Source organism: Amblyomma mixtum, chromosome 3 (genome assembly GCF_055824585.1).
Source record: "Amblyomma mixtum isolate Tamu chromosome 3, ASM5582458v1, whole genome shotgun sequence".
NCBI classification, from domain to species: Eukaryota; Metazoa; Arthropoda; class Arachnida; order Ixodida; family Ixodidae; genus Amblyomma; species Amblyomma mixtum.
Window position 1 is genome coordinate 87,996,037 of NC_143014.1, and position 25,969 is coordinate 88,022,005.

The 25,969-nt window shown below is 51.2% G+C and overlaps 1 protein-coding gene and 1 non-coding gene across 4 annotated transcripts in view; one reads left to right on the forward strand and one right to left on the reverse strand.

The window, feature by feature from the left end:
• Positions 1–25,969, reverse strand: part of LOC149350851 (E3 ubiquitin-protein ligase AMFR-like) — an 85,478-nt gene that overhangs the window by 31,259 nt on the left and 28,250 nt on the right. For 2 of the 3 annotated variants that reach the window (XM_089580044.1, XM_089580045.1), the window contains one exon: positions 1,622–1,714. In XM_089580044.1, coding sequence (XP_089436170.1) covers positions 1,622–1,714 — 93 coding nt within the window. Of the gene's footprint in view, positions 1–1,621; positions 1,715–10,724; positions 10,976–25,969 lie in introns of those variants that run through there. The other variant, XM_089580046.1, reaches the window with a different exon arrangement.
• TRNAT-AGU (transfer RNA threonine (anticodon AGU)) lies at positions 7,705–7,778 on the forward strand. Its single transcript has one exon. It is a non-coding gene; the product is annotated as a tRNA-Thr (tRNA).

Sequence of the window (25,969 nt, forward strand, 5' to 3'; positions counted from 1 at the left end):
AGAATGTGTCAAATGGATGCCACTTATTTGGCATTCCAGTCAGGCCCAGTCAGTATAGATGACCTTGTTGATGTTATGTGTTTAAATTAACAAGGACTTTCGTTTTGATGGCAAATTTACAAAGCATACATTTCTTTGTGCCCAGAGGCCCAGATTTATAGGAAAAGGATTAAACTAGGATGCACTTCATAATGTGCCCAGAGGTATATGTGTCTGAAAAACCCCAACATTTCCTGTCTCAGAAAGCCTTGAACAATGCCCAAGGATAGCATGCAGAGCATGGAGTCTACAGCAATAAATGAAAGCATGGTCAGCAGAACTTGGTACTACTAATCAGCCGGATAAGGTTGGAAATGCAAAGAAAGATGCAGAGCCTAGCTCATTGGGTCGTAGAACTGTCTCTCGCAGAAAAAACTGCTGATAATTACGGCCTGCTAATGTCTGCCAAACCCAGATATTGGGCGAGAGGTCATACCACAGTGCCATATCTCGGCAGCGCCGAGTGACGCTTGAAGGGGGGTCACGTGCGGCGCTCTCCTGACTAACGACCTGAGAAGCATTGCAGAGCAGGGGAGAGCATAGAGTCACTTATCCAGTGACTTTATGCTCTCCTGCTCTGCGATGCATCTCAGGCCATTTAGTTTTTGAGTTTATGGCTTACAGTTATGTGTTCACAGCTCATTTGATGCATTAAGTCAAGGCACCTCACTGAGTGAACCAGCTGTGCAGCAGCAAATGGTGCAGTGACGAACATACCTCAGCTGTTGTTCAGCGCATGTGCTGCTGCTACACCAATAGCCAGAGGTAAGTGGTCACCAAGACACAAAACCCCGGTGAAAAGCGAATTTTTACGTGGCAGGTGGGGCACTGTGCAGAACGGCGATACAGTCAAAATCTGTTTATGCCAGTAGTTGAGTAGGGTAATGCCGTAGTAGTGACGATACCAGGTCTTGGGACGACACAGCCAGCTCCTCCGGCGTCTGCTACTCAATGAAATCTTGCTCCCTGAAATGCTTACTGCACACATGACAGTATGAACTAACTTTTTTTTTTTTTTTCCATTCTCAGCATAAATAACCATGACTTTCGCAGCTTCCCATCTTTTGGATCGAAATCTGAGCTTGCGCCGAGCTCTGTCGCGTACATCTGGCATTGAGGCACAAATAAACCACGGTGACGGAACCATAAACAGCGTGCGCTGTTACTCCGACACATGATCACAATGTGCAGTGTAGCAACTCGCTAACTGGGAAAAATAAACAGAATAATGCAACTTGTGCCTTGCTCCCACAGCAAGAGGAGTCACGTGATCCCCCTTGCAGCGCAAGATCAACACTAGCGCCGTCCACTCCAGTAGGGGAGCTCGCCCCCAATACTTAATACGTGCAATGTCAGACACCATAGATAAATCTGTGCACCACATCAGTGGAACAAATGACACTTTTACCACATTCCTCCACTTGTGTCAATGTTAATTCAACTGTTCATGATCCACAAGATGAAATGTCAAGTTAGAAAAATGCAAACAGCTTTTTTTTAATTTTTATTCACCAAAGATACACCCACTGCACTACAATTCTTAGTTTTGAAGCTAGGAGTATTAAAAATAAATATTTCTTACCTGTTGCTCAGAGACACGAAGCTCACCAAATACAAGTTTCTGGATCACTTTGCCAATCAGGATTAAGCAGCAGTAGGCCATGTTGATCAGAGTCTGAAAAAGAGAAGTGCATAATTAAGTTTACTTTGAAAATACTGGCTTATGACATGGTCAATTTAATGGCGTAAGGAAGAACAATAACAAAATGTATTAATTAACCCCCCCCCCCCCTAAAAAAAACGTTTCATATTTAGAAAACAAACAATCGCCAATCTCAGAAGACAGACTTATGAGTGTAGCCGTGGTTTATGCACGCAGTAAATGGGGCCAAAATCTTTGCTCTTCTGCATACAAAATTCTAGTTTACTCCTAGACTCAGTCAAGTAGAGCAGTCACATTCTGTCAGCAGGCCACATCTGCTGATTGAATGACATCTGCAAACACTGCCATCGTCGTTTTTTATTTGCATCTGCTGTTCTGATTTTGTCTGCTACCAAAACCAGGCTATGTATGCATACAGTATCGATCAGCTTCTTTCCATGCTGGAAAGGGAAACTAAAACAGCAGTAAAAATATCCTGCTTTCTATGATGCAAAGTGGTAGAAGCTGCAGCAGGGATGATAGTTTATAAAATTACGAGTTTCTGCATATCAACACACACGCACAAGCGTTTCGGGGTTTGCGTTGAGTCAACGTTCATTCCGCCAGCCCAACCCGGTTCGGGCAAACATCTTTAAAAACCAAAGGCGGCGTTCCAGAGCGCCGATCATCCAGGACGCAGTCAGAAAAGAAAAAAAAAGGAGGAAGGGAGGGGGGGGGGGGGGGGGGGGGGGGGGCATCAAAACAGTAAACAAGTTCGGCGATTCAGACGCCCGATAGAGCCGACGACAGTTCCGAAGCAAGTGCGCTGCCGGAAGTAAAAGCGGAAGTTGAGGGTGCCCTCCCATCCCCCACTCCAACTAGGACGGCGCCGCTTCCGCGAGGAAAGCGCCGCACGGCGACCCTGTTACGTAAGCTCTTTCCGAACTAGGCCAGGAAAAGTTACATCACGAGCCGCCACTATACACCCTCTCGAGTCGCCCGTCCACTGACAGAAAATCGCGCGGGTGAATCGAGCCCGTTATAGCAGGTACACACAACAGCTCCTGCGCGCGCAGCGCTAGCTGTCACTCGGCAGCGGTTATAAATTCTCCCCGAGCTCGATGCACGCACGATAGTAGGCCGGCACCCTCCGACGACGGTTCACCCCACGTGCCGCTGACCAGCCAGAGGAGCTATTTTCATCGCCCGGCTCCGAGGCTCGCAGTTCTGGTCAGCACCGAAGTACGGGCGGGTGCAACATGGCGCACGCTTCGCACACCGATTACGTCCCTTACCGAGCGCCGCTTGCGCAATCTGCCACTTCCCCACGCACCCGACAGGGGGTAGGGGGGGGGGGCTCTCATCGTCCATCTTTTGAAGACATGTCGTTTACCAAATGAGGTAAACAGGGAAGTGCGCCCAAATTTCCGAACCCAGAAAGCGTACTCGCATTACAAAAAAAAAAAAAAAAGTGCCAAAAGACGAAAAAATTGAGGTCTAGGGGCGATCAATTGGATTCGTTTGGTTTTATGCGGTTTAACTTCCCCAAGCCATGCAGGAAAAAATCTACATTCCCAAAGCGACTCGGGCTACGAGTGACGCCGTAGCGGACGGCGGATGGATCCGCGTAGTGATGCGAAGGAAATGCGACAGCATAATTCTTTCACTCGCCAACCTATTCCAGTTCTGAATCCATCGTTTTTCTATCCTAATCTATACCAATTCTATTCCAATTGAGACTACACAACAACGCAAAATTTGTCGCACTGTTAGACCGCGGCGAGTCGTATACCACTAACGGCGCAGCACTGCACTGTCAGCCAGGTGGCTGTTTCAAACACAGCCACTGGTGGGGCTTCTAAGACCCAGGTTTCTCTCCCCGAGCGATGCGAGAATACCTCCTCTACACCACATTTTTGCACAGAGTGCTTCGGGAGGCTTTATATTTCGCTCGTAGGCCCGCTGTTGCCAGTCAATTTCTTCTTAGTCATTTTCATTTCTGCTGAGTCATTCTTCGTCCGGCGTCTTCCTCCTCTCCCCTACAAGCGGAGAGGCGGCCTCCATGGCCCTCCTAACGCTATCTCGCATCAAAACTAACCAACCGTTTTCGAAAACGGTTATCCCATGCAGCACCTTCTCGGTATCCAATGGTACAGTCATTCGAACGACAAAAGTAAACTTCTTCATTCGTTCAGAACACGTCAATACTTCTGATTACTTTCTGTCCCATTCACAATTAAGGCTAGCGCACAAGGAAGTTATACAATACTCTAGAAGAAGCGTGCGCAGAGGCAGTTGGGCTTCAAACGTCGCCTAGACCGCCCTTTTTTTTTTTTTGTCCTTTCTTCTTTCTTTCAATTTCTGAGCCCTGCAAGACGGTACCCTCAAAGGAGTTGCTATGGGATGCAAAATGCATTGCGCTTTGCTATGGCTGCATTAGAACACTCCATTAAAAAAAAAAAAAAAAGAAGAAGGACGTCCCCACTAAACGACAGGACCACCGCGATCACTTTAGGGATGTTTTCTTTAAATCAGCGCATGAAAACGAAACGTCAAAAAAGCAGCGCTATAGTAGGAGAGCCTTCGTTTACACGACGGCGACACTCCGCCCATTACGGAAGCAAAATGTTGAATAACGGGCGTGCTAGCTTGTTAGGCCCCTGTTTCGCCAGTCTCCTTTGTTTCCTTAGTCCCTCATCCAGCACGACAGGGCGAAAAAGAAAATATGAGATTTAGGCTGTCGTCTCACAAAAACCACCCGGTTTCTCCGCAACGAAATTACCAGATTAGTCCAGAGAGTCGTGACGTAATCAGCACTGCCAAATTTAAAAATCTGAGGATTATAATGTTTGAGTACCTTCCAATGGATAATCATATATACTCTCTCCCGATACTCTCTTCCACCTTAATCAACCCACTAATCCCCACTATTCCACCTCCCTGCATCCAATAATCCGAACTAATCCACACGAACCCACCCACGAATTCAAACTAATCCACCTTAATCCGGCCAAAGATTAATCCAATTTCTCGAGTGAGCCTAGTTCCAAAATTTAGGGGGTCCTTTGGAATATTTGGGGGCCCAAATATTAGAATTCTGTAGAGTTCATAAAAGGTTCGACGGGCCAAAAGGGAACGAAATAAAAAAAAGGCAAATATTTAAATTCCGACAGTAATGTTGGGTTGTGTTATTTTATGGCACACATGCAGCTAAGGCTTATCATGCACCAAACGCAAGGATTAACACAGGAATGATTCACACGCAGACACACTGCCGGGAAAGGAACGCAAGGTGAGCGTGCGCTTGCCGAGACAGCGTAAACGCTCAAAACATGGCCGTTAAAACATATCCCTAATCCCTACCCCAATGTCTATAACCCACGGTGAACTGGCAAAGGGTCAGATAAGAAAAAGCACATCAAGCGCACCCCAATAAAGATTTTTAAAAAGAAGCAATGAAAGGACGCCGCTCAGTGCGCGATAATTCTGGAAATGCACGCACTGACAGCAAAGATGCATAATTGGTCCTAGGACAGCGTACCAGTTCATAGTATGCCTAAACGTGCGCACGAGAGAGAGAGAAGGCGTATATCTTGGAATCGCAATGTTTACGGACGGAATACACATGACCGATGCCGCGCCGCTCTCGGAAGAACTCAGCTACGTCATCGTCTAGGACAGAAGACCGAAGTGACGTAATCCACTGTGTTCGCCACATCCGTCGAGACGAGGGGCGAGCGAACAAAATGGGCGGAGCACGAACTAAACTTGCTGGAGTCTTGTTCTCAAACTGCTGGCGCTAAGTTTAACCTTGGTGCAAGAGAGACAGACCCAAATAATAAACAAAAAGGCGTCGTCGTGTCTTCTCGAGGCACCTTCCCCGACTCTCAACGCGCCCATTGTTTGGGGGGACCTGAAAAGCGGAAAACGAGCGCGGCAGGGTTTCTCCCTGAACAACGGCAGACTGTCGTGACGCGCGGAATTGTGGGAAGCGCGTCCTTAGTGCCGGACGCCTTTGTTCGCTGGCGCAGCTCAGTACACACGGAGTCTGAAATGTGAACCCATTTGGCGCAACTCATTCGCTCGCTGCGGTGGCGCTCAAGTCGGACGGCACCGCGGGTGTTCTGATGCCGGGAAGAGCAGCGTTTAGGCCCACCAGTTCTATACTTTAGAACCTAAACAACAAACAAAGATGTGGTCGGGATTCCACTCAATTCTACAACACACTGTCGTATACAAACGTGCCAAAATATCCATTTTTCACAACCCTCCCTCAACCGCCGCGGTGGCTCAGTGGTTATAGCGCTCAGCCGATGACCCGAAAGACTCGGGTTCGATCCCCGCCGCGGCGGCCGAATTTCGATGGAGGCGAAATTCTAGAGGCCCGTGTACTGTGCGATGTCAGTGCATGGTTAAAGAATCCCAGGTGGTCGAAATTTCCTCAGTCCTTCACTACGGCGTCCCTCATGGCCTGAGGCGCTCTGGGACGCTACCCCCCCCCCCCCCCCCCCCCCCCCCCCGCAAAAAAAAAACAACTTAATTAGCATGCTCACAGTTACTCATGTATGCATCAGTACATACATGCCTCTAACACACTTCACCAAGTCGAATACCACAACGCATTCACTAGGTTCACCTTTAGTTCACCTTTACTCAGCTTAAACCAACGAGCCTGCGTGGCCCGTTTCGGGGTCCGAATATCCCGGGTTCCATTCCCGCTCGAACCTAGATTAACCCAATATTATTTTCCTTCAATTTAATAAATTCTTTGCTTCCATAGGGATTTTTGGCGCACGGCCAACGCAGCCGACGACGACACCGGCTTTTCTGCGAAACGAAACGGGGCCCTCAAGGCTTTCGCGTTAAGACCCGCTGTACCCTTTCGCAGGTGGGGTGGGTGACGAAAGTTCGTTGCCGATCTACGCATACAAAACTGAAGCCAGCCTCCCCCCTTTCTGGCTCATCAAAAACCACCTCGATTCCTCGCCCAGTCATGCCTCCTCGACAAGGGTGCATCAACGCGGCAGAAGATGGCCCGTGGGAAAATACGTACGAGGCGCGCTTGCCCACGGCATCGAATGGCGACGGCTCTTGGCAGCCGCGCTCACTCTGGCAGGGTTTCGTCAGCACCGAAAGCACACTCGATATATAACCGGCACTGCGCGCACGATACCCGAATTGGCGGTTGTTTACGAACGATACTACGCTAAGGAACGCCGAACGTTGCGAAAGCTAGTTCTGGTCAAGCGGCTGCAGCAACGCGTCGGATATGCGCGTGCAACGCCGCAAGCTCGAAGGATCGAAATCACCTCTTCATCCATCCCTACGGCAGCTTTACGCGGAATGCACGAAAGAAGCCCACTCCCGACATGCAAAGGCGTCCTGGCTCGAACGCAAGCGCAAAAGAAAAAAATTACGAGGGCACTTAGGACTGCCACATGCTGTGAAGGCGAAAAGCATTGGTGTGTCATCGTGAGCGTTCGACCTCGACGCAGGTTACCCACTGAGGAATGAAACGAAGACGCGCCTCCGAACGCTGATTCTAAAAATGCTGAATCCACAAAGGTCCGAGTGAATAACTCGGACACTCAGTTGGAATACCTGTCGCGAGCTAGCCTCCAACCTGACTAAACGTGTCGCACGACACCACCAGCAATGGCGTAGGACGAACAGTGGCGTCACAATTTTGATACGAAAATAGTCGGAAAAACTGGCGCCACATTGAGGTCAGCCAGTGGGGAGGTATACAGTGAGGTTCACCTCAGTTTTTACACAATTTTTAAAAATCGGCTTTGAGTTAGAAGACCGCTTTTTTCGGCATAGCATTGTCAGCGTTATAGTACATCAGTATACAGCTAAGATGTGCAAACTATCAGGCTGGTTAACTAATATTGCATAGTTAAATTTTCAACTATTACTGCAGAGCTCCTTAATTAGTGACAAGCGTATAGCCCGCCGTAAGTAATACCCATATTAAGTAATACCCATAATTAATTCGCTCTCGCCCTACCGTAAGCTTGCCGTCCCGGTTAGCTCAGTTGGTAGAGCGACTGCTCCAGTGAAGCGGTGGTCCCGGGTTCGAACCCCGGACCAGGACGAATTTTTCTTTAACTACGAAGTTTCTGATAAAGCTGTATAGCTTTCCTTTGTAGCCGCATGGCTGCGCTAGGGGAGACGTCAATGAGTAATTACTCCCTCATTACAAATCTACTCCACCTTGGGGGATTCCCCTAAACATTTGACCAATACCCATATCAGTTTTTAGAATTTTGAAAATGCGGTTACGCTAGTCTGTGGCCCTAAAAATTTTGGCTATATCGACGAGTTACGTGCACTGGAGAGGTTGCTTTGCCTGCAAGCTTCTCGAAAGCGCATGCATTTTGGCGCGATGTAGCTAAAATTTGTTGGGCCACAGCGCCGAGGGAAACAGAGTTTTCAAAAGTCTAAAAACTGATATGGATATTAATTACGGGGGGTTGCACGCCTCTTATTAATTAAGGAGGCTAGAAGTAATAGATAAAAAGTTAGCTATTCAATATTAGTAAACCAAATTGCTAGTTAGCACGTCTTAGCTGCACTCTGATGTACTACACCGCTGACGACGCTATGCCGAAAAAAGCGCTCTTGTAAGTCCAAATTCCTATTTTCAAAAATTGTGTAAAGTCTTAGGTGAAACACCCTGAATATGGACGAACGAGCATGCATATGATTGCCTGAAATGCCGGCGCACGGCTTGCTGTGTGCGTCCTAAGGCCGCTTGATGACGTCACCCAATCTTTCATGCCATCGCTGGGATTTTCTGCACCACCTGCGAGAGCACAAACTAACGCACGCCGCCGGCTTTTCTCGCAATGGGACCAGCACTGCTTTTGCATTACAACCTGCTATTGCGAGGCATGTCACGCGTTGAGGCGCGCCGGTGTTCCGCACGCGTGTGCGACAAATTCTTGCGCAAAGACGCTGAAACGCGCGAAAATCGCGCTCGACCTCGACTCTAGAGAAAACATCGCCCAGGAAAAATTCGCCCAGCATAGCTGCTACGCACAAAACTTTCCCCTAGTAAAAAACGAACGACGCAGCTTGAAACCGCAATGCCGGCCGCCGACGCTGAAATACATGTCTCTGCACTTGCGCGCCAAATATATATCCGCCGCATTTCCTCTCGAATAGGCCACCCATGCCGGCTGCTGAAAGCCCCAACAACAAATGGCTATTTTTCTGCCCGTACGTGGAAGGCGAGCGAGCCGAGTCACTAGAATGGCTCCGATTTCACAGTGTAGTGGCGACCGCAACGGAAACAGCGCGAGGTGCGAAAGTGCAACTATACAGGTGGTACACAGGTGCACGCAAAGGTGAATTTAGGCGCAGGACAGACCACTCGCTGGGAATGGTTACCCCTAAGCCTCCAACCTCTTTCACTCACTATACCGCCCACCTACCGGATTCCTTCGAATTTTTTTATATGAACGAATTTTTTTATATGAACGACTTTTGATGCTCCCAAACAGAACCAAGATTTCTACATATGCGGAGCGATAACAATGTTTTGGTGCCGTGCTGAAGCGCGCATGCACGAATTAAAGCTAAATCTGAACCCACGTAGAGGCTGCATGCACCTTTCAGCCTGCTAGCGGACGAAGCGCCAATTCGAGCGCCAATTAATGCGACACGCGGAAGGAAATTCCAGGAAAGGCCGCACGGCGCACACCACCTGAACGCGCACGACACTACATGTTACATCTGCTCGCTTGAAATCGAAAACAATGCGCTGCGCCAGGAAATACGCTCTTATCCGATTCGGTTCGCGGATCGTCCAGCGAACGACATGGCCCGGGCGCACGCACGGGCATGTAGACAAGGGGGGGAGATGCAAACCCCGGCGCTGGAATGAGAAAAGCGTACCGGCGCAAACGCCGCGCGTTTTTCTCCCCGCACGCGCGCCGACGAAGAAAAATGGCACGGGCCGCCGCTGTCAAGCGACATCTGCTAGACACAAGGCCATAGCGGGCAGACCTTCGCGGAGGAGTTCCGTCGGCGGCGGCCCGAAGGCTGCCATACATTTCGAGGCAGATCCGCGCGGCCAACAAGGACACAGCGTCAAGGACAAGGCCGCCCCAGGCATGCTGGGCCATGCGGCGTCGACGCATGGGGCCGCCGCGCCGAACATTCCGGCGCGCGCCTCGAAACGGGAAAGCTAGCAGCGCGGGCCCACGCAACTCGCGGCCAGAAACCAAAGCGAAACAACCGCAGGCCATTCGTCGCCAACAGCACTCAGCGCCGAGCGCGGGCAGCACGGCGCCTGGGACCGACAGCGAAACATCCTTAGCGCGCAATAGCTTTACACACGCGCCTGAAAGTAGCGATAAAGCAATAAAAAAGAGCCACTCCCAAGCTGTTTACGGCACCTTGAACGTTGCGACACAATGAACAGAGATGGCTCAGGCGCTGCTTTACCGACCTTCGGCAGTCGATGCACAGGCACTTCCGAAGCAGAACCAAATCGCTTTCGTGTCCTCGCTCCAGGAACAAACGACGACGCAAGGTGTCTGTTCCCAAAGCAGCACTAGACGCAACCGAAGGGGGAAAACAAGACAGCCCGGCGCAGCAACTGTTGCTGCCCGCGTTACCGTCGATAGGAATGCAAATGGTGAAGCTGCCCCAAGCATTGAAAAACGTAATCTTTCCGAACGGAAGGACGCGGTTGCCTGAAAACGCCGCTCAACGGGAGCACTGACCACTACGCACAAAGAAAACACCGAGAAGTGAACCAAGGAGTCGCGGGTGACCATCCCATTCCCTAACCCTCCATAGCGCACATCAGCTGAATCGGTGGGCGTTGGTGAGCACAAACGCGACGTGGGCTGGCCGCCGCAGAGTGCTCCCGCCGTTGGTCGCCAGAGTGGCCGCGGAATCTTGCTGTGCACGCGCACGACTGACCGCAACGAGAGCGAACGGGGCTCCTCGCGGCAAGGGGTCAACGAGCGCGAGGACAGCCAGCCTGCGAGGCCGGACAACGGCCGGGCCCCGTTAGAAGCGCGCCTACCTTGTACACGTCGTTGGCGCGGTCGAAGCACGAAGCCACGGCGACGATGGCGGGCTCCATGGCGGCGGCGGCGGCGGCTGCGCGGACGGCGGCCGGCTGGCCGAAGCGCTCGGAAGAAAGTGCCCGCTTCCGGTCGTTGCAACCCGGAAGCGGCGATCCAGATGCGAGCCTCACCCCGCGAGAGACGGAAAGCAGGCTTCCTGCTCGCGTTTCCTCGTCGCCAGGAGAGACGAAACGAGCGGCAAGGTCGAACCGCCGGAGAGCGCGCCGCGAAAGGGAGAGCGCGGCCAAAGGACAGAGAAACAGGTTCCACCAAGGCGACAGGCCCCGGGCGCTTCCGCCGCGGGCCCGGACAAACCCCTTCCGTTACGCAACGCGGTTCAAGGGCGCCCTAGGGTCGCGACACACGGGCCCGGCCACGGACGTGCCGGGAGGCGCGGACGCGGTTGCGAACACAGATAAGCGAAAGCGTAAACAACACGGATAACTAAACAAGCCCAGGCACTTAAGTTGCTATCCTGCCCACGAACACTGTATTCCCTCCGGGTGACAGCGCTGCAGCGTGAAATTTCTTCGCTCAAAATAGGACTTCGGTCACCCCGGCTCGAAACGCCGCCAAAGTTGAGGACCACAGCACGCACGCACGATGAGCTGTACGGGTCGCCAATGGCGGTCGGACTCCGTCTGTCATGCATGCGATGGTGCGAGACTTCGAGAGCAGCAGCCGTGAATGAGTGGCTTGATAGAGCTCTCCGGAAAATACAGCACCACTACGGTCACAAACGCGAGAGTCGCCAAACGGACGGGGCGAAATGGAAAGCAATTCGGAAGAACCGACAGGAGGGCGACTTGGAAACGCGCGTCGTAGTAAAACGACGCGGCGTAGATGAGACAAATATACCCAAGGAAAACACAGGACGGCGGCAGCGAGAAACAAACCATAGGGGCGACTGTACATATTCAGGGCCACTGATTATTGCCAGCCGGGTGATCTGTTTCCTGCCGCCTATTCGTCGGCCGAACGGGTACAGTCAGAGCTACTCAAAATATATCGCGACTCGCTCATTTCCAACCGGGGCACGATCCAGATCAGAGCGACTCCCATACGAGAAGCAAAAGGTTGAGAGGAACAACTCCAGGGTCGTTCGTCTCGAGCTGGAGCGGTGCCATCGGTGCGAATTTTCGATTACGTCATTTAAAGACGACTGGATGCGAAAAACCCAGACGGTGTAGCCGCCACCCAGTCGCAACTGTCGCCAACTACCTCAGTGACGTTGTGTTATTCAGCCAACGCGCGCAAGCAAAAATCAGACGGTCTGCGTGATTGCGCAAGGTATAGCGCTTACGTGCGCAAGAAGCAGGCATGTGTACATAGCTGCTTGCAACCCTAAACACGCTTCAAAAAATCCCTCTCCAAGTTTAAATTCTCCGAGCGAATGTCTTTCGACGCCCGCGCAGCAACGCGTAGGACGCTCAATTTATGAACAGCACGGTTATACAGGTTTTCCGAAAATGGCAAGACCTATAGCGATTCTTGCACAGCGCCTAATACGGAGTGGCTGAGATTACCTCAGTTGGGCAATGGTGAAAAACACTTGTCTCGGAAGCAAAAGCTGTACTATAAACTGAACGTCATTAAACTAATTCCGATGAAGCCAACCGGATACCCGGTGAGGAAATAACGAGAACAAACAAACAAACAATTATGAATTTAGGCGCCCAAGTTCGCCACAATGCACAGCGCATTCAGTTCTCGTGGTTTCCTATGACACATTGAGCACGCAGCTCGGAACTATTCATAAATATTTAAGCTCCTTGCGGGCTCGAGCAATACCGATATACAGGCGTCCCCTGTAAATGAATTCCAGCGCACGGAAACGTCGATCCCGCCTCGGATTCGTGAGCAAAACGGGCGCCGTCATTCACTTTCACCCCGCCGCCGTTAGGGTCGGCGACCGGGCAACCAATGAACGCGCTGCACGATTTACAAGCTCCGACAACTGCCTGACGGCGTTTCCAAAATCGGAGACCACGAGCGGCCGGGGACGAAGACGCGCACGCTGGCGCCACAACGAGCGCTCGTTTTCTGCGTTTTCCGCCTATGGCCGGGGCAGCAGGCCCGCCGTCTGGCCTGGAGGGGCCGTCGGACGATTCCGTCGCTGACAACCGTCCGAGGAAGCGCCTGTCACGGGAACCGTGCAGCTCGGTCTAAACATAGAGCCCGCTCGTGCCGATATGCCCGGCACGATGAGTCGCCGCTTATTCCGTCCGGTGCACGCGCCAATCTGGGACGTATATCGGGGCCGGCTCACGGGGCTGATGCAACTGGCTACGCAACCCCTCACGCTCCGTACAGAGTTAGCTCGGACGAGGCGGGCAATCGTGGCAAACTCACCAAGACAAAAACGATACATAGAATGTGGCACAACATAATGCGCCCGCATAAGCGCAAGAGGCGATTTCCGACACGAGAACCGCACGGTACGGAATGATTGCGAAGCTGGCCCGAATATATGACAACGTTCCGTAAGTCTTCGTATTACCGCAGCGGTGGCCTAGTCGTTTGAGCATCCGCCTCGTATGCGGGAGGTGCGGGGTTCGATCCCCAGTGCCGCCGGGGGCACACACCGGTGATACAATTGGTAGAAGCTTTTACCCTGCCTGGTGCTCGGCTTCTATAGAGTGAAACGCTTGGGAAATGGGTCCTCGACCCCACCTTGAGTAAAAACGAAAAAAAAAAAAGCCTTGTGTCACGGCGCTCTTTGGCCACAGCTGCCATTGCGCCATAAAAATCCATCATCATCAAGTCTTCGTATTCTTCCCATAGGCCGATACACTGCATTCGCCAATGCCCCCCCCCCCCCCCCCCCCCTTCCTCCCAAGTTATGCCAGTTTAGCTATTGTCATGGCAACGGATGAGTCGAAAATGCAAGCTTGACGATGTTCAACAGGTGTCTGCTACAAAACGAAACAGTGCCAAGGAACATGAGCTTCCCACCAGACTTCACACAGAGCGCTGCGAGAAGGCACTGCCTTCAGACACTACACAGGAAAGTCAGAGTTGACACATACAAACGAAGCTCAAATATTTAACTGTGTATACGTTAAATACACGCTTGAAGCAGAAGAGCGAGTTTAGTGTCCGAGAATAAAAACCAGTTTTACGCTAGACAAGTGCACAATGAGAAAGCACAGCGGGAACGCCCCGGTACAGTACGTAACCCGTCTCCGACCACAGAAAGACGCACCCTCCGCACTCGCTAAGAATGTCTCAGATGTGCAGCAGAAAGCGGGATGTCTGCACGTGAACCGCTTTGGACACGGTTAGACGCGGTCCGTGACTGAAAGCGCCAGTTGTCACGCGTGAGGTACGAACGTTCTTGTGCAGTCGGTCCCTACGGCGGAACGACCGACCAAAACCGCGGCGAGAGAACGGTTGCAGCTAAATCCCATGTTTTGTTGCCAAGAAAAGCAGCGCGCCAACACGGAGTCGAAATCGCCCCCACTATACCTGGCACACAGTGGCGGAAATGCGGAGCTGCCGAGATTATCTCCGTTCTTGCCTTCAGGCGATTTCGTTACGTAACGGCGATGCATACCACCGATATTCCATTTCCTGTCTCGCTTATGACACCGTTCACCGCAGTTCCGCGCCCCAACTGCGTTTAAAATAGGTGGCGAGCTGTAGCGCCACCGGATGTTTTTACACCCTTCCACGCCAGTCTTGGCCTTTTCCTGGGTCTGTTATGATCGCCCGCCAGGCTTCGTGGGCTCATGCCGCATCCTGAAAACAACGAGACCTGCCTCCGTGAGCGAGATGACCGGAGAGCAGCAGGCATGTTCGAGAGTTCGTCTTCAAGCAAGACGACGGACAAAGTTGCAGCACAGCGGCTGGCGGACGGCAGGGTGCGTTGCTCCCGCTGCGCCTGACCTGCCCCTCCAGTCCGCCAGCGGCGCCAAGAGGGAAAGCCTTTCGGAGTGCGAACGAAGCGCACGCGTTGGCGCCCAAGCGGGGTCTGAGTCACTCGTGCGTTTCGCGCAGGAAACAACTACACGGAAAGCGCCCGGCAAAGGCGCGTCACCATAACAGTGGCGAGCAATGGCTCGCTAGAGATGTTCAGTAGATGCGATTCGCAGGTATTTTAGTCTTGACCAACTCACATCAAAGCGCTCTGAAAACTAAACATTTTGACAGAATTGCCCGACTGGTTGGGACTCTGACTTGTCTCCAATCAAAACTTCCTTTAATTTAAAACCAAACGTTTCGAAGCCGGCCCGGCTCCTTCAGGGGCAACTAGGGGCTGTGGGTAGCATGCCGGGGGGAGCGGGGGGCCGAAAGAAGGAAAGTGGTGATGTGAAGGGAAGCGGGGGGGGGGGGGGGGGGGGGGGGGGGGGGGGGTTAAATTAAAGAAAGTTTTGGTTGGAGACGAGTCAGAGTTTATTATAAAGCACTCTAACTCGGTTCATTCTTGATATAAGGCCGAAGGCACACGGGAAGGCTGAACAAGCGTAGCTGCCCGCTTGGTTCCTCGGTCATCAGCAGTCATTTTTAGTCTCTATAGAGTGAGTACATGCAAGCATAACATCAAGAAAAACTTTTCAGATCGGGTTAGACAGTAAGTACTCACACTCGTGTGCTGACAGGGAAGCTTAACTGGCCTATTCTACAGACAAAATGGAACTGCAGGTAATGCCACAGAGTACTGGTCCATCATTTCGTGCCGCGCGCAACGAATCCGAACGTATGAGAAGAGCAACGGTCAATTTTCTCCCGCTCCTCCACATCTACAGGTACCTCCGCAAAAATTTGCTTATGCGCTCACGTCTTTTTCCAAGTATGAATATAAATGGAAAGTTTCCCTGATGTGCGTTCAAGTGTTCTTGGTGCCTTGGATAGGATAAGGGCATCAGGATGAAAAACAGCGAACTACTAAAAACTAGGTCAGTTCTGTTAGTTACCCAGCAAAGAAAATGAAAATGACGAACATAAACAGCGGCAGCTTGATACACAACGTCCTGGCGTGCGCACTGTGCAGCGCGATTTTCGCCCTCCGCCCACGACCGAACGGGAGACGCAGCTGACGCGGCCGGTGTGTCACACCACGCCAAGCGTCGTGACCCCTGACGCAGTGCGCGCACCTCCGATGTGAGACGCTCGCCGCCAAGCGCGCGCATCGTAGCATATCGCGAAGGTCCCCGCGCGGGCCAGAATTAATGCGGCCATCAGACGGGGGTGTTTTGAATTCCCCGTGGCCGATGCCGCCCGATACGACCGGTTGCGTCGTAAACAATGTGTCGTTGAACTGCGCGCAGACGCTGCGCTCAGCAGGACGGGACTGGCGAGCTTCCAAGCCGCGAACCGTGCCCTGATAAGGAGGCAGCATCGCAAATCGCGCTCCCTGTTCGGGCTTACACTCCGCTGGAAGACCATGAAAAAAATGCACCGTGCAAGCCATGCAAACGCCGACTACGGTTGCCTAGTCGTCGTGAGGTCCGCCCGACGAAAAGCGTCCTGAGCGCGGCCTGAGAGGGTTTCAGCGGTTTTAGTTCTAAGGAAGGGTAGCAGAGACGGCTGCATCGACAATGAATACTGCAACGATCTAACGCCATTGCGGGGTGGTGTTCACTGCTAACAGTTCTACGTGCCGGCGTGACCGTCAACAACAGTATACGACCCGCCGTGGTGGCTTTTGGTGGCTGTGGCGTACTGGGCCAGAAGTCATGGGTTTGATTCACGGCCGCGGAGACCTCATTTCACTGCGAAAATGCTCCTGCACCGAAATTACGTCACTGAACATCACGTGGCCCCTTCACTACGGCGTCCGTCATGGCCTCTCCATCGGCTTTCAGTCGTCACAAAAGGTTTGGTTTGGTTTATGGGGTTTAACGTCCCAAAGCGACTAAGGCTATGAGAGACGCCGTAGTGGAGGGCTCCGGAAATTTCGAGCACAGGCCTGGGATAAAACGAACAATATATGCCATTCTCTCTGGCTCGGGAAAAAAATTTGTAGGGTGACATCCGGCAATGGAATGCTTAGCGATGCACTCTTGAAAACAGCGGCAACAAAACTATGTCCGGTGAAACATGAATAGATGCATGAACCCAGATAAGGCTGCGTAAGCTGTGCGGTGTCAGTGCATGATAAAGAACTCAGGTGGTGAAAATTATTCCGGCGCTCTCTACTATACGGCGTCCCTCATAGCCAATCTCGCTCTGGGACGTCAAACTCCTAATACCGTACCGTACCGTACCATACCATACCATACCATACCATACCATACCATACCATACCATACCATACCATACCATACCGTTCCGTACCGCGCCACACCATACCATACCACACCACACCACACCACACCACACCACACCACACCACACCACACCACACCATACCGCACCATATCATACGATACCATACCACACCATTCCGTACCGTACCGTACCGTACCGTACCGTGCCACACCATACCGTACCAAAAATAAAGTGCATTCTCTTCGGCCAACGTCGCTGTCTATCAACAACAGAGAGAGAGAATAAAATCAGGCGCGAAAGATTACACGCATCGGTTTGAAGCCAGATTTCAGTTTCCAAGCGCATCGGCAGGTACCGTATAACAAAACAAGAACTAGGGCATCATGTACCGTTTTACTTGCGCCATTAAGCAAGCAGGCTTTGTGTGCTCGCACATGGCCCGGACAGCGTTACTGAAAGCAATAACTTGGCAATGCACCCTACATCAAGGAGAGAAAGAGGAGGCCGCAAACCGACACGTAGGACTGCTTAGCTTGCCAGTCCTGCAGAGATCTCATTTCCTGTCTCGTCTCTCGACATATGTAGTTTTCAAAGTTCCACACGCCTGTCAGCAGGAGTCCATTCTCATCCGCGCAATTGCACCATATGGGTAGAAAAACGTTCGGTCTCGACAGAACTGCACACGCATGGAATGCTTACACTGAGAGATACAGAGTTCTACCAAAATGAACGGAGCTTCTTCGCCAAGCGAGCGAGTCCGCGTTGTAGCACCGGCCCGCTGCTACTCATGGGGGCAGGACGCCCACCGAGAGAGAGTTCATCGCATCTCGGCGTCCCACTCGAGGAAAAACAGAAGGCCGCGCGCACTCTCTGGCTCGCCTGATGTTACCTAACAGCCAAGTGGGGCGTGATAGCGCGCCAGCAGCGGCACTGCAGGTCGAAACCTGTCCGAAAGGCACGGGCGGCCCTTCGATTCAGGAAGCGCTCCGAAAGCGATCCCGGCCCGCGCACTGGACACGCTGCCCTCGCTTCTCTTTCTAGGCTATCCTAAACCGAGCGCGCGCCGTTGTGTTTTGTTGGAACGGTTTATGCAATCGGTCGCAGGAGGAAGCCGGGCAGCGCTGGAAGCCATTTGGGAGCCAGCGGCTGCGCCGCCGATGGTGCCCGATTAGTGAAATGGCCCGGGATAAAAATGGCCACAGCGGCCAGATACGGCCACAAGCAGAGAAGCTTCCAGAAAGTCCCTTCGGCACAGAGCGGCGGCGGCCATGCAAAACAGGTTTCCGCGCCCGCTGCCCGCGGACGCCAAGAAGCGGCGCCACCTGCTCGCTCTGGCCGCAGGACTGCAGGACCACATATCCGGACTACCTGATGATCCACAGAGGACGCCTCGCTAGTGCCATGGCGACAGGAGAAAACTGGCGCACAGACCACACGATATCAGCTTGTACCGCGCAAAAAAAAAAAAAAAAAAAACACACAGCAGTCGTTACGCAAATTATTTAACACTGCTTTGCCTGACGACGGAAAGCAACGAGCTACGGAAGCAAGACATTCACCCTTGCAGTAAGCCAGCAACAATACTGGCTGCTTCCGAAGTTTTGTAGTGAAGCCATTTCCACTTTCCTTGCCGCTCAGCAAAACAACTGTGATAACTCCACTAAATGTCTCAATGGACTCAAGAAATTAATGTAAGATGGATGCAGTGGAATGAAATTTGGGTAAACAGCTTAACAACTTGATAAACAACACTGTTCTGGTGCAGAATCTATCGCATGAAATCAATGTAAAGGGAGAGAGAGAAGAGCAGTTTTCTGACTCTTCTTAAATCCTGTCGCCATAGCGCGTACAGTTTGTATCAAATGTTCGACTCAAAAAAAAAAAAATGCGGAGACGAAAGTGTTTCCATCATTACACACTAAGGGTCACCGAGTGCGAGAAACGGGCATGGGTGTGAGTGGTTTAACCCTTTTAAGTCTTAGTGGAAATAACAAACACACTCGCCAACAAATTCTTCAAAAGGAAACACGACGTTTCGGGGCAGCGGGACACTTGTGGTCCCAACTCGCATCAAGTGCCGTCAAATGAACAATGGTGAATCTATATACCGTATTTTTCCGTGCTGAATACTACGGAACTACGGAACAAACCATTTAGCGTGTTTTTATCCTTTTCTAATCGGCCTCCTTGGTGCTCTGCGTTTTTACAAGCGCGGGTGCACAATTCGACGCGGCCCAGCTCGATGGGGAAAATAAATTCTGAAAAACTGTTACGCTTTTTGAGCCTTCTTCAGCCAACAGCCTCAAACACTTATTAAGACAATCTTCAATTCCAAAGCAAGTTTTATTATGCGTCGAAAAGACTGAGGTATGGATACGTACAGTGGTGAGCAGCCTTGTCTAGAGCGCTTGAGCAGTGCGCACTTGGTAACAAAAACCGAAATTAGAGAGCAGCCCCTCATTACAGGGCAAAGTTTTCGCGCCTGCTTTGTTTACGAGGCTATCTGGCGCTACTTCCGTGCAAGCGTTGCAGCTGGACCCTAGAGGCTGCCACAAAATCTGGATTTGTTTGCAAGGAAGTGCACCGCCCGAGCGCTCTAGACAAGGCTGCTCACCACTGTACCACATTTGAAGTCTTTGTAAGAAGTGATTGGTACAAACGCGCACCCTTTATTTCCACAAAAGCAGGGGTCGAAACGACTTGAAGGTGATGTCGTTCAAATTCTAGAGACGTTCTTATTGCAAATTTATCATTTATATGCATATGAGGCATGCATATAGTTTGCGGCTTGCAAAGCACTCAGCGCATGCGTGAATGCCAGCTGCCAGCGGGTGTGTAAGCTTCGTTGCAGTGACCAGGTGCTCAGAGGCGAAGCTCACGCAGCGATGCAACAACTGCTGCTACTTCCGGTAGTAGTGGTCTGGTTTAGGTTAGGTTTGGTTTGGTTTATGGGGTTTAACGTCCCAAAGCGACTGAGGCTATGAGAGACGCCGTAGTGAAGGGCTCCGGAAATTTCGACCACCTGGGGTTCTTTAACGTGCACTGACATCGCACAGTACACGGGCCTCTAGATGGTTTAGGTTAGGTTTGGTTTATAGAGTTCACTGTCCCAAAGCGACGCCATAGTGGAGGGCTCTGGATAATTTCGACCACCTAGGGTTCTTTAACGTGCACTGACATCGCACAGTACATGTGCCTATAGCATTTCATCGTCGTCGTCGTCGTTGCCGTCGTCGTAGTAGTAGTGGTAGTAGTAGTAGTAAGGACAGGCCGAACTTTAATGCGGTCGTACTGCTGCAATGGCAGCTGATGGAACAGTTTCGACTTTTCATATTGATTTACTGCACGCTCCTGAGTGTTTATGCGCGATTCCACCGTTTTTAGACTCAGAAATGATCATGATTCGATAATCTAAACTATTCAGCAATCATATTTTCCTTAATAAAGCTGCCATTCTTTTTTTTTTTGTCGGATTTCTCCAATGTAGGGACCATACTTGCCTAAATACTCGATGTTTGCGATCTTTCTCCCACGTTTTCGCTGCTTGGCATTACAGGGCTAAGGCAACGAACAACGTCACTCTACCCCTCCGGGGGACACGGAGGGCACAGCTGCGCGTTGACGGGCACAAACAAGCTAAGAGTTGAGTGGCGCATCCATGAACACCAAGTGTGGTGCGAACTCGATCTGTACGGCGCGCGCTATGGACGGACGAAAGCACTCAGACTGCATGTGTGTTTCGCTGATGTGGGCCCATTAATCGCGCTGTTCATTCTTTGCACGACATTCTTTCCCAGACGGAAAAAAAAAGCACAGCATTCCCGCATCCATTTCCTGTAAACACGTTTCGTGGAGCACAACTTCGAACTTTCGCTAGGTTGCCGAATTTATCGCAATTGCTTTTTACCCTCTGGCGCTTTGTCGCGTAAATTTTACACTCGGGAGTTCAGAAATCATTGTCAACAATCCCTGATCCCCCCGTCCACGGGAGCCCGGTATTCGCCGCGAGATCGACCGACAGGTGGCGGCACCATCGCTCCGTCGGTGTGGATCGGCAGCCGGCAGTGGTTCGCTTCCAAGTTTACGGAGAGTTTTCTGCCGAGAAAGAAAAAAAAACGTGCCCTCTGCAATGGCTGGGTGATATACTGCTTAAAATGCCCCGACTTTGCGCAGAAAAGCGTAGAATTGGAAAACGCAACGTGAAAGAAGCGCGGATTGCAGGAAAACGAAACCGGCACGCAACCACATCTCCCCTGTTTTGCGATTTGCTCACGTGGTTTTGCATGCATTTTCCTTCTACCGAGCTCATGGGCCTCATGTATTTATTGCGTCCCACTTGCCTAACGACAGTTTTGTTTTTCTTCGCCTTCTCCCCAGTGTTATACGAGTTTCAGACGGGCAAATTTAGTGTCGCTTCCAGCGGGTGCGTTTCGCATCGCGAAAGTGTCCCTGTTGCGACACTGTGCAACACTGAGAAGGAAAGTGCCACTCGGAATGCACTTTTTTACAGCAACGTACTATATGTGTGCTTTCCCTCCATTTTTCTACAGTCGCATACAAGTCAGGAAGGCATCGGAGAATGCCCTTGAAAGGGCATTCCAGACAATGCTGTCGGCCAGTCCCGATTACGCTGCGGCTGCAGTGCAGCAGAGGCTAGGCAGGAGAGAAAAGGAGACGGCACTCTGTCCCCGTGCCATGGGGAGTGGCGTTGTCCGGGGCCGCATTGCCACAAACAAGTGGTCCACGAGTACAGCGCGAAATCGCAGGTGACTGGCAAGTGTCTCCGTGAAACAGATTAACCCCAACATCACGACAAACGGTCGACGCCGTTGTCTGGAGGGCCTCCTTTGATGGGTACTCGGCGCTGCCTTCTTGAATTGTGTCCTAATATAAGGCGAAGCCGGTGCGCCCGTATTCCAGGGCAGGCGCTTCCTTGGGCAAAGACTCGACGAACTGTGGTAACATGGTAACTGTGGTAAACGTACTGCCCGGAAGCTATGTCTACAGATGGTGAGCGCACATGCCTGGTCTGGATATATAGACGCCACCGGCACTTCGATTCCCTCAAAGTAAAATCAGCCTGGCATTGTACAGGAATTTTCGACGCACAGGAAAGCTGACTGTGCATGTGTACAGTGTGTTTCAACCGAGTGGAACGAATTCACCGAACTGATGAGGCGATTACTATTGCAGCCAAAATCAGTGCAGTTCATATGTGATATTGCGAGTGACTCACTGGCTAAAAACAATAATTCGGCCGTGTGAGAACAGTATTACACACTCACTCAAATTTTAGGAGCTTCTGAAATTTTTTTTTTATTACGCTGAAGTGCAAGCCACGAATTAGTCGCAGCGAAGACACTGCAAATCACTGCACGAGAGTGCGGTTAGGCGTGCGCAAGGAGTTTTGAGGAATAAAAATTTCTTTAGTACTATAATTATCGGACGGCGACTTCAGTCATATGCAAAACATAATTTGGGGATATTTGTGAAAAAGGTACCGGAAGTAAAAGCTTCCATATGTCTTCCCTGCTCCGAAAGAAATGAACTGGCTACATTTTCATGCGACGTAAACACCACCATACGAGAAGGGAAAGATATATAGGCAAGTGCAGATATCAAGTGCCACTATATTAACGCGACAGCGTTAGCGGTCCCGTTACCCAGAAAATCCGGCGTCGGCGTTGTGAGCGAAAAACAGGGTGGCGTAGGGTGGGCCCAGGTGGCCACCCGCCTAAGAAGCAACCTAGGAGGGCCACCTGGGTCACGTGACCTTGTGGTGTAATCACAACCTGTCCACCAGGCTGCGAGCACACAGACCACCGTGGCAGGTGGCGGTTAAAACCAATGACTGATCGCGAGAGTTTGCTCCGGAAGAGCAACTTGGGCCGCACAAGCCCCACCGGTGGCAGAGCCTGCCATCGCAGGGGCGTGGCGCATCCCTTAAACGCTGCACCATTGTGGAACGAGTGGCGTGAGAACTCCCAGGGAGCTATGAATGTAAAGTTGAGAATGAGCAATTCCACATATGCGAGCATTAACTCAATCGCATCATATCCTTAAGGCGGAGCTTAATTGTTCCCTCCAATTTTTCCGCTCCGCATACTGATGAATCAAATATGTTGCTTGTATTCTTAATTTTTACTTGTCAGAAACAATGAGCTTAGGCGGGAATACGCTCGCACGTAGTATATGCTAACGTTACCAGACTGACAATGGCATATACCTGTATCTAGTTTGACCGGGCAATATTTCCTGCTTCGTTTAAAGGGAAACTGCAAAGGTTTTAGAAATCAACGAGCTTAAGAGGGCCGAATGTGTGAAACTTGCAGGTAAAGCATGCGAAGTCCTTTTGAGCTAGCACGTGAAATAGTGAAGTAATCGCCGATTAAAATCCGGACGCCCTTCAAGCTTCTCCGCAGCGCACAACGCCAAGTGGGGGGGGGGGGGGGGGAATGTTGACGTCATCGAAGGTAACGGTACATTTCTAACGCACAAACGCCTGCTTTGAAGCAAAAAAAAACCAACGCCACCGAAGGCGAACCCTGCCGAGAGTCGGATCCCAAACATAATGAAAGGAAATATACAAATGCTGGCCGGCTGCATTCAGTTGTACGGACGGCTGCGATCTGTTCGCTTTGCTTTGACACGGTGCCTAACGCCATCGCCGCTGTGTTTAAGACGCCGTGCGGCAAAGCCCCTGAAGTGCCGAAAACCGACGGAGGATGTCGCTTCAAAAAAAAAAAAAAAAAAAGCCGAGAATGGTGGCAACCGCCACCACCACGTTTCAAAGGGGACGCTCTTTCCGTCCGTCCGTCCAACCAGCCACTCGAGTATGGTGGCTCGAGTCCGGCCGCGCCACATTACGGAGGGTTCGCCGCTGCATCGCAAGGTGGCGACTCTGCTCGACCTCGCGGCCAATAGCAGCCTTGATTCGATAATATAGAGCGTGCACAAAAATACAAAGCGTGCTTCAGCGATGAAACATCTCACACCTTCCCTAGCTAAAATTAGGAAGGACTGCATACGGTACCAAACTGCTCTGGTGCACCCGCGTAAAAACCCAACAAACCTTTACATTTTCTCTACAGGGCGCGTGGGAAAAGTTTTAAAGAGCGAAGCGCGCTCCATATCATTTCGGCCGGGCCTGTATGTACAGAGGGTAAACGTTTGTCTAGAACACGTTCTGGGTGTGTTTCGGGCTGAACACGCGATATCTATAGATAACATTTGGTCAAAAATGGTCTGGATGTAAGCATGTGCATTTCAACTGATAGGATTTCGTTGACACTTTTTGACTTCCTGGTCGCAGCGGCTTTGGGAGATGCGGAACAGACAGTTCGCTCGTTCTAGACATGCGTTTTGTCCTCTAGACATGCGTTTTGTCCTCTATACATGCGAGTACATATACATAGAGGCACCCTAATATACATACACACAGGAGTAGTGCCACTTCACATTTTACTCGCGGTACCAAACTCCGAAGCTGAGCCGACGGAGAGAGCGCGAAGGGGCCATAGACACGCGCTGAGACTAGCCCGTCCACGCCCTGCATTCCCGCTCTCTTACCCAATCAGTTGAGTTTAGACTAACTCAGAGACAACGTTTACGGAATAGACAAGCAAAGACGAAAAACAAAATTGTCGCGGCGAGCGATGCGATACACACAGGCACAGGAAAACTGCGTTCGCGTGCCGCGGACGTTGCCCTCCAGACAGCACGTATCTATAACGTCCATGCTTGCCCCTGATGAGGATGTCACTGCCCCCAACGATGGAATCCCGCCCGATAAAAGACTGAGGAATGCGAGCGAAGTGCATACGACAGCTGGAAAAAACAAAAAAACTCCTCTCCCTAGACAGGCGACAACAAGCACACGGTCGCTGTACGTTGTGCCGTGTCACGAAGAGGGGGAAAGCCCGCCACAACGCTGCGCGAAGAATTTCGGGGGACTGCACACACAAACGGAACGCCACCAAAAGCAAGACAAACAATGCTGGGTCTGTCGCCAAGTTTTGTCGGGCCTTTTAGAAGGAACGTTTCCCTATTTTAATGCGAAAGCATTTCTTCGCTCATGAGTGGCGTCACCGTAAGCTGTGGACAAAGCGTGTCCGCACGAACTGAACAAAAATAATGAAAAGGAAACGGTGGCGTCAGTGAGAATCGAATCCGAGTCTCCGGCGTGCGAGACGGGACCGCTTCCACTGCTCCACGACGTTCTTTATTACCGTACTTCGACAAAACTCTACAAAAACTGACAAGGCCGCCAGGAAGATCTGGCAGGTTGCTGCTGTCAAGATATGGCAAATTCTCCAAGACGGTTCAAAGTTGAATGAAGGAGAGTCTTGTGAATGCACAGATGTCTCAGAACCGTATCTCTGACATATGAACTCAGGCGTACATAAGTAATTATGAGCAACTAAAACTGCAGATGTACGTTTCCGGTAAACTTCCTCCGTGCTTGGAGTGCAGCCGTAGCGCCATTATACGGCACCCACTGAACCTCTCCCAATGTACGGCGCTGATCCAGCAGATGGCGCGTGCGTAGGCGAGATGACGGAGGAGAGTTGGCGGATGCGCATGAGTAGGAAGGACGCGCCGTAAGAGAAATGATTTCGCATTACTGCACCCAAGCAGACTTAAGTGCATCCCTGAAATTTTTTTTATTACTCAAGCCGGTATCCCATATAACGGGCGGAACAGACATTTAATGTGAACAGCGTCAACGGCCACATTAATTTTCGCACCACAAGCTCTTTTGCCCTTATCAAAGTAGCGATTCGATTCGAGTGGATTTTCAGAACTAATAAGTGCCGAATATGTCTTTTTTTTTCTTTTCAAATGCCGCTCTTGACTGCAGCACGGTCCACAACTGCAAAAAGAAAAGTGACGCATAGACTGACTGCCTGCACGCTGACGAACGCGACGAAGACGCTACAACTAGCTTGCTCAACGATAACTCTTAACAGATAGGGCGGAAACAAAGCAG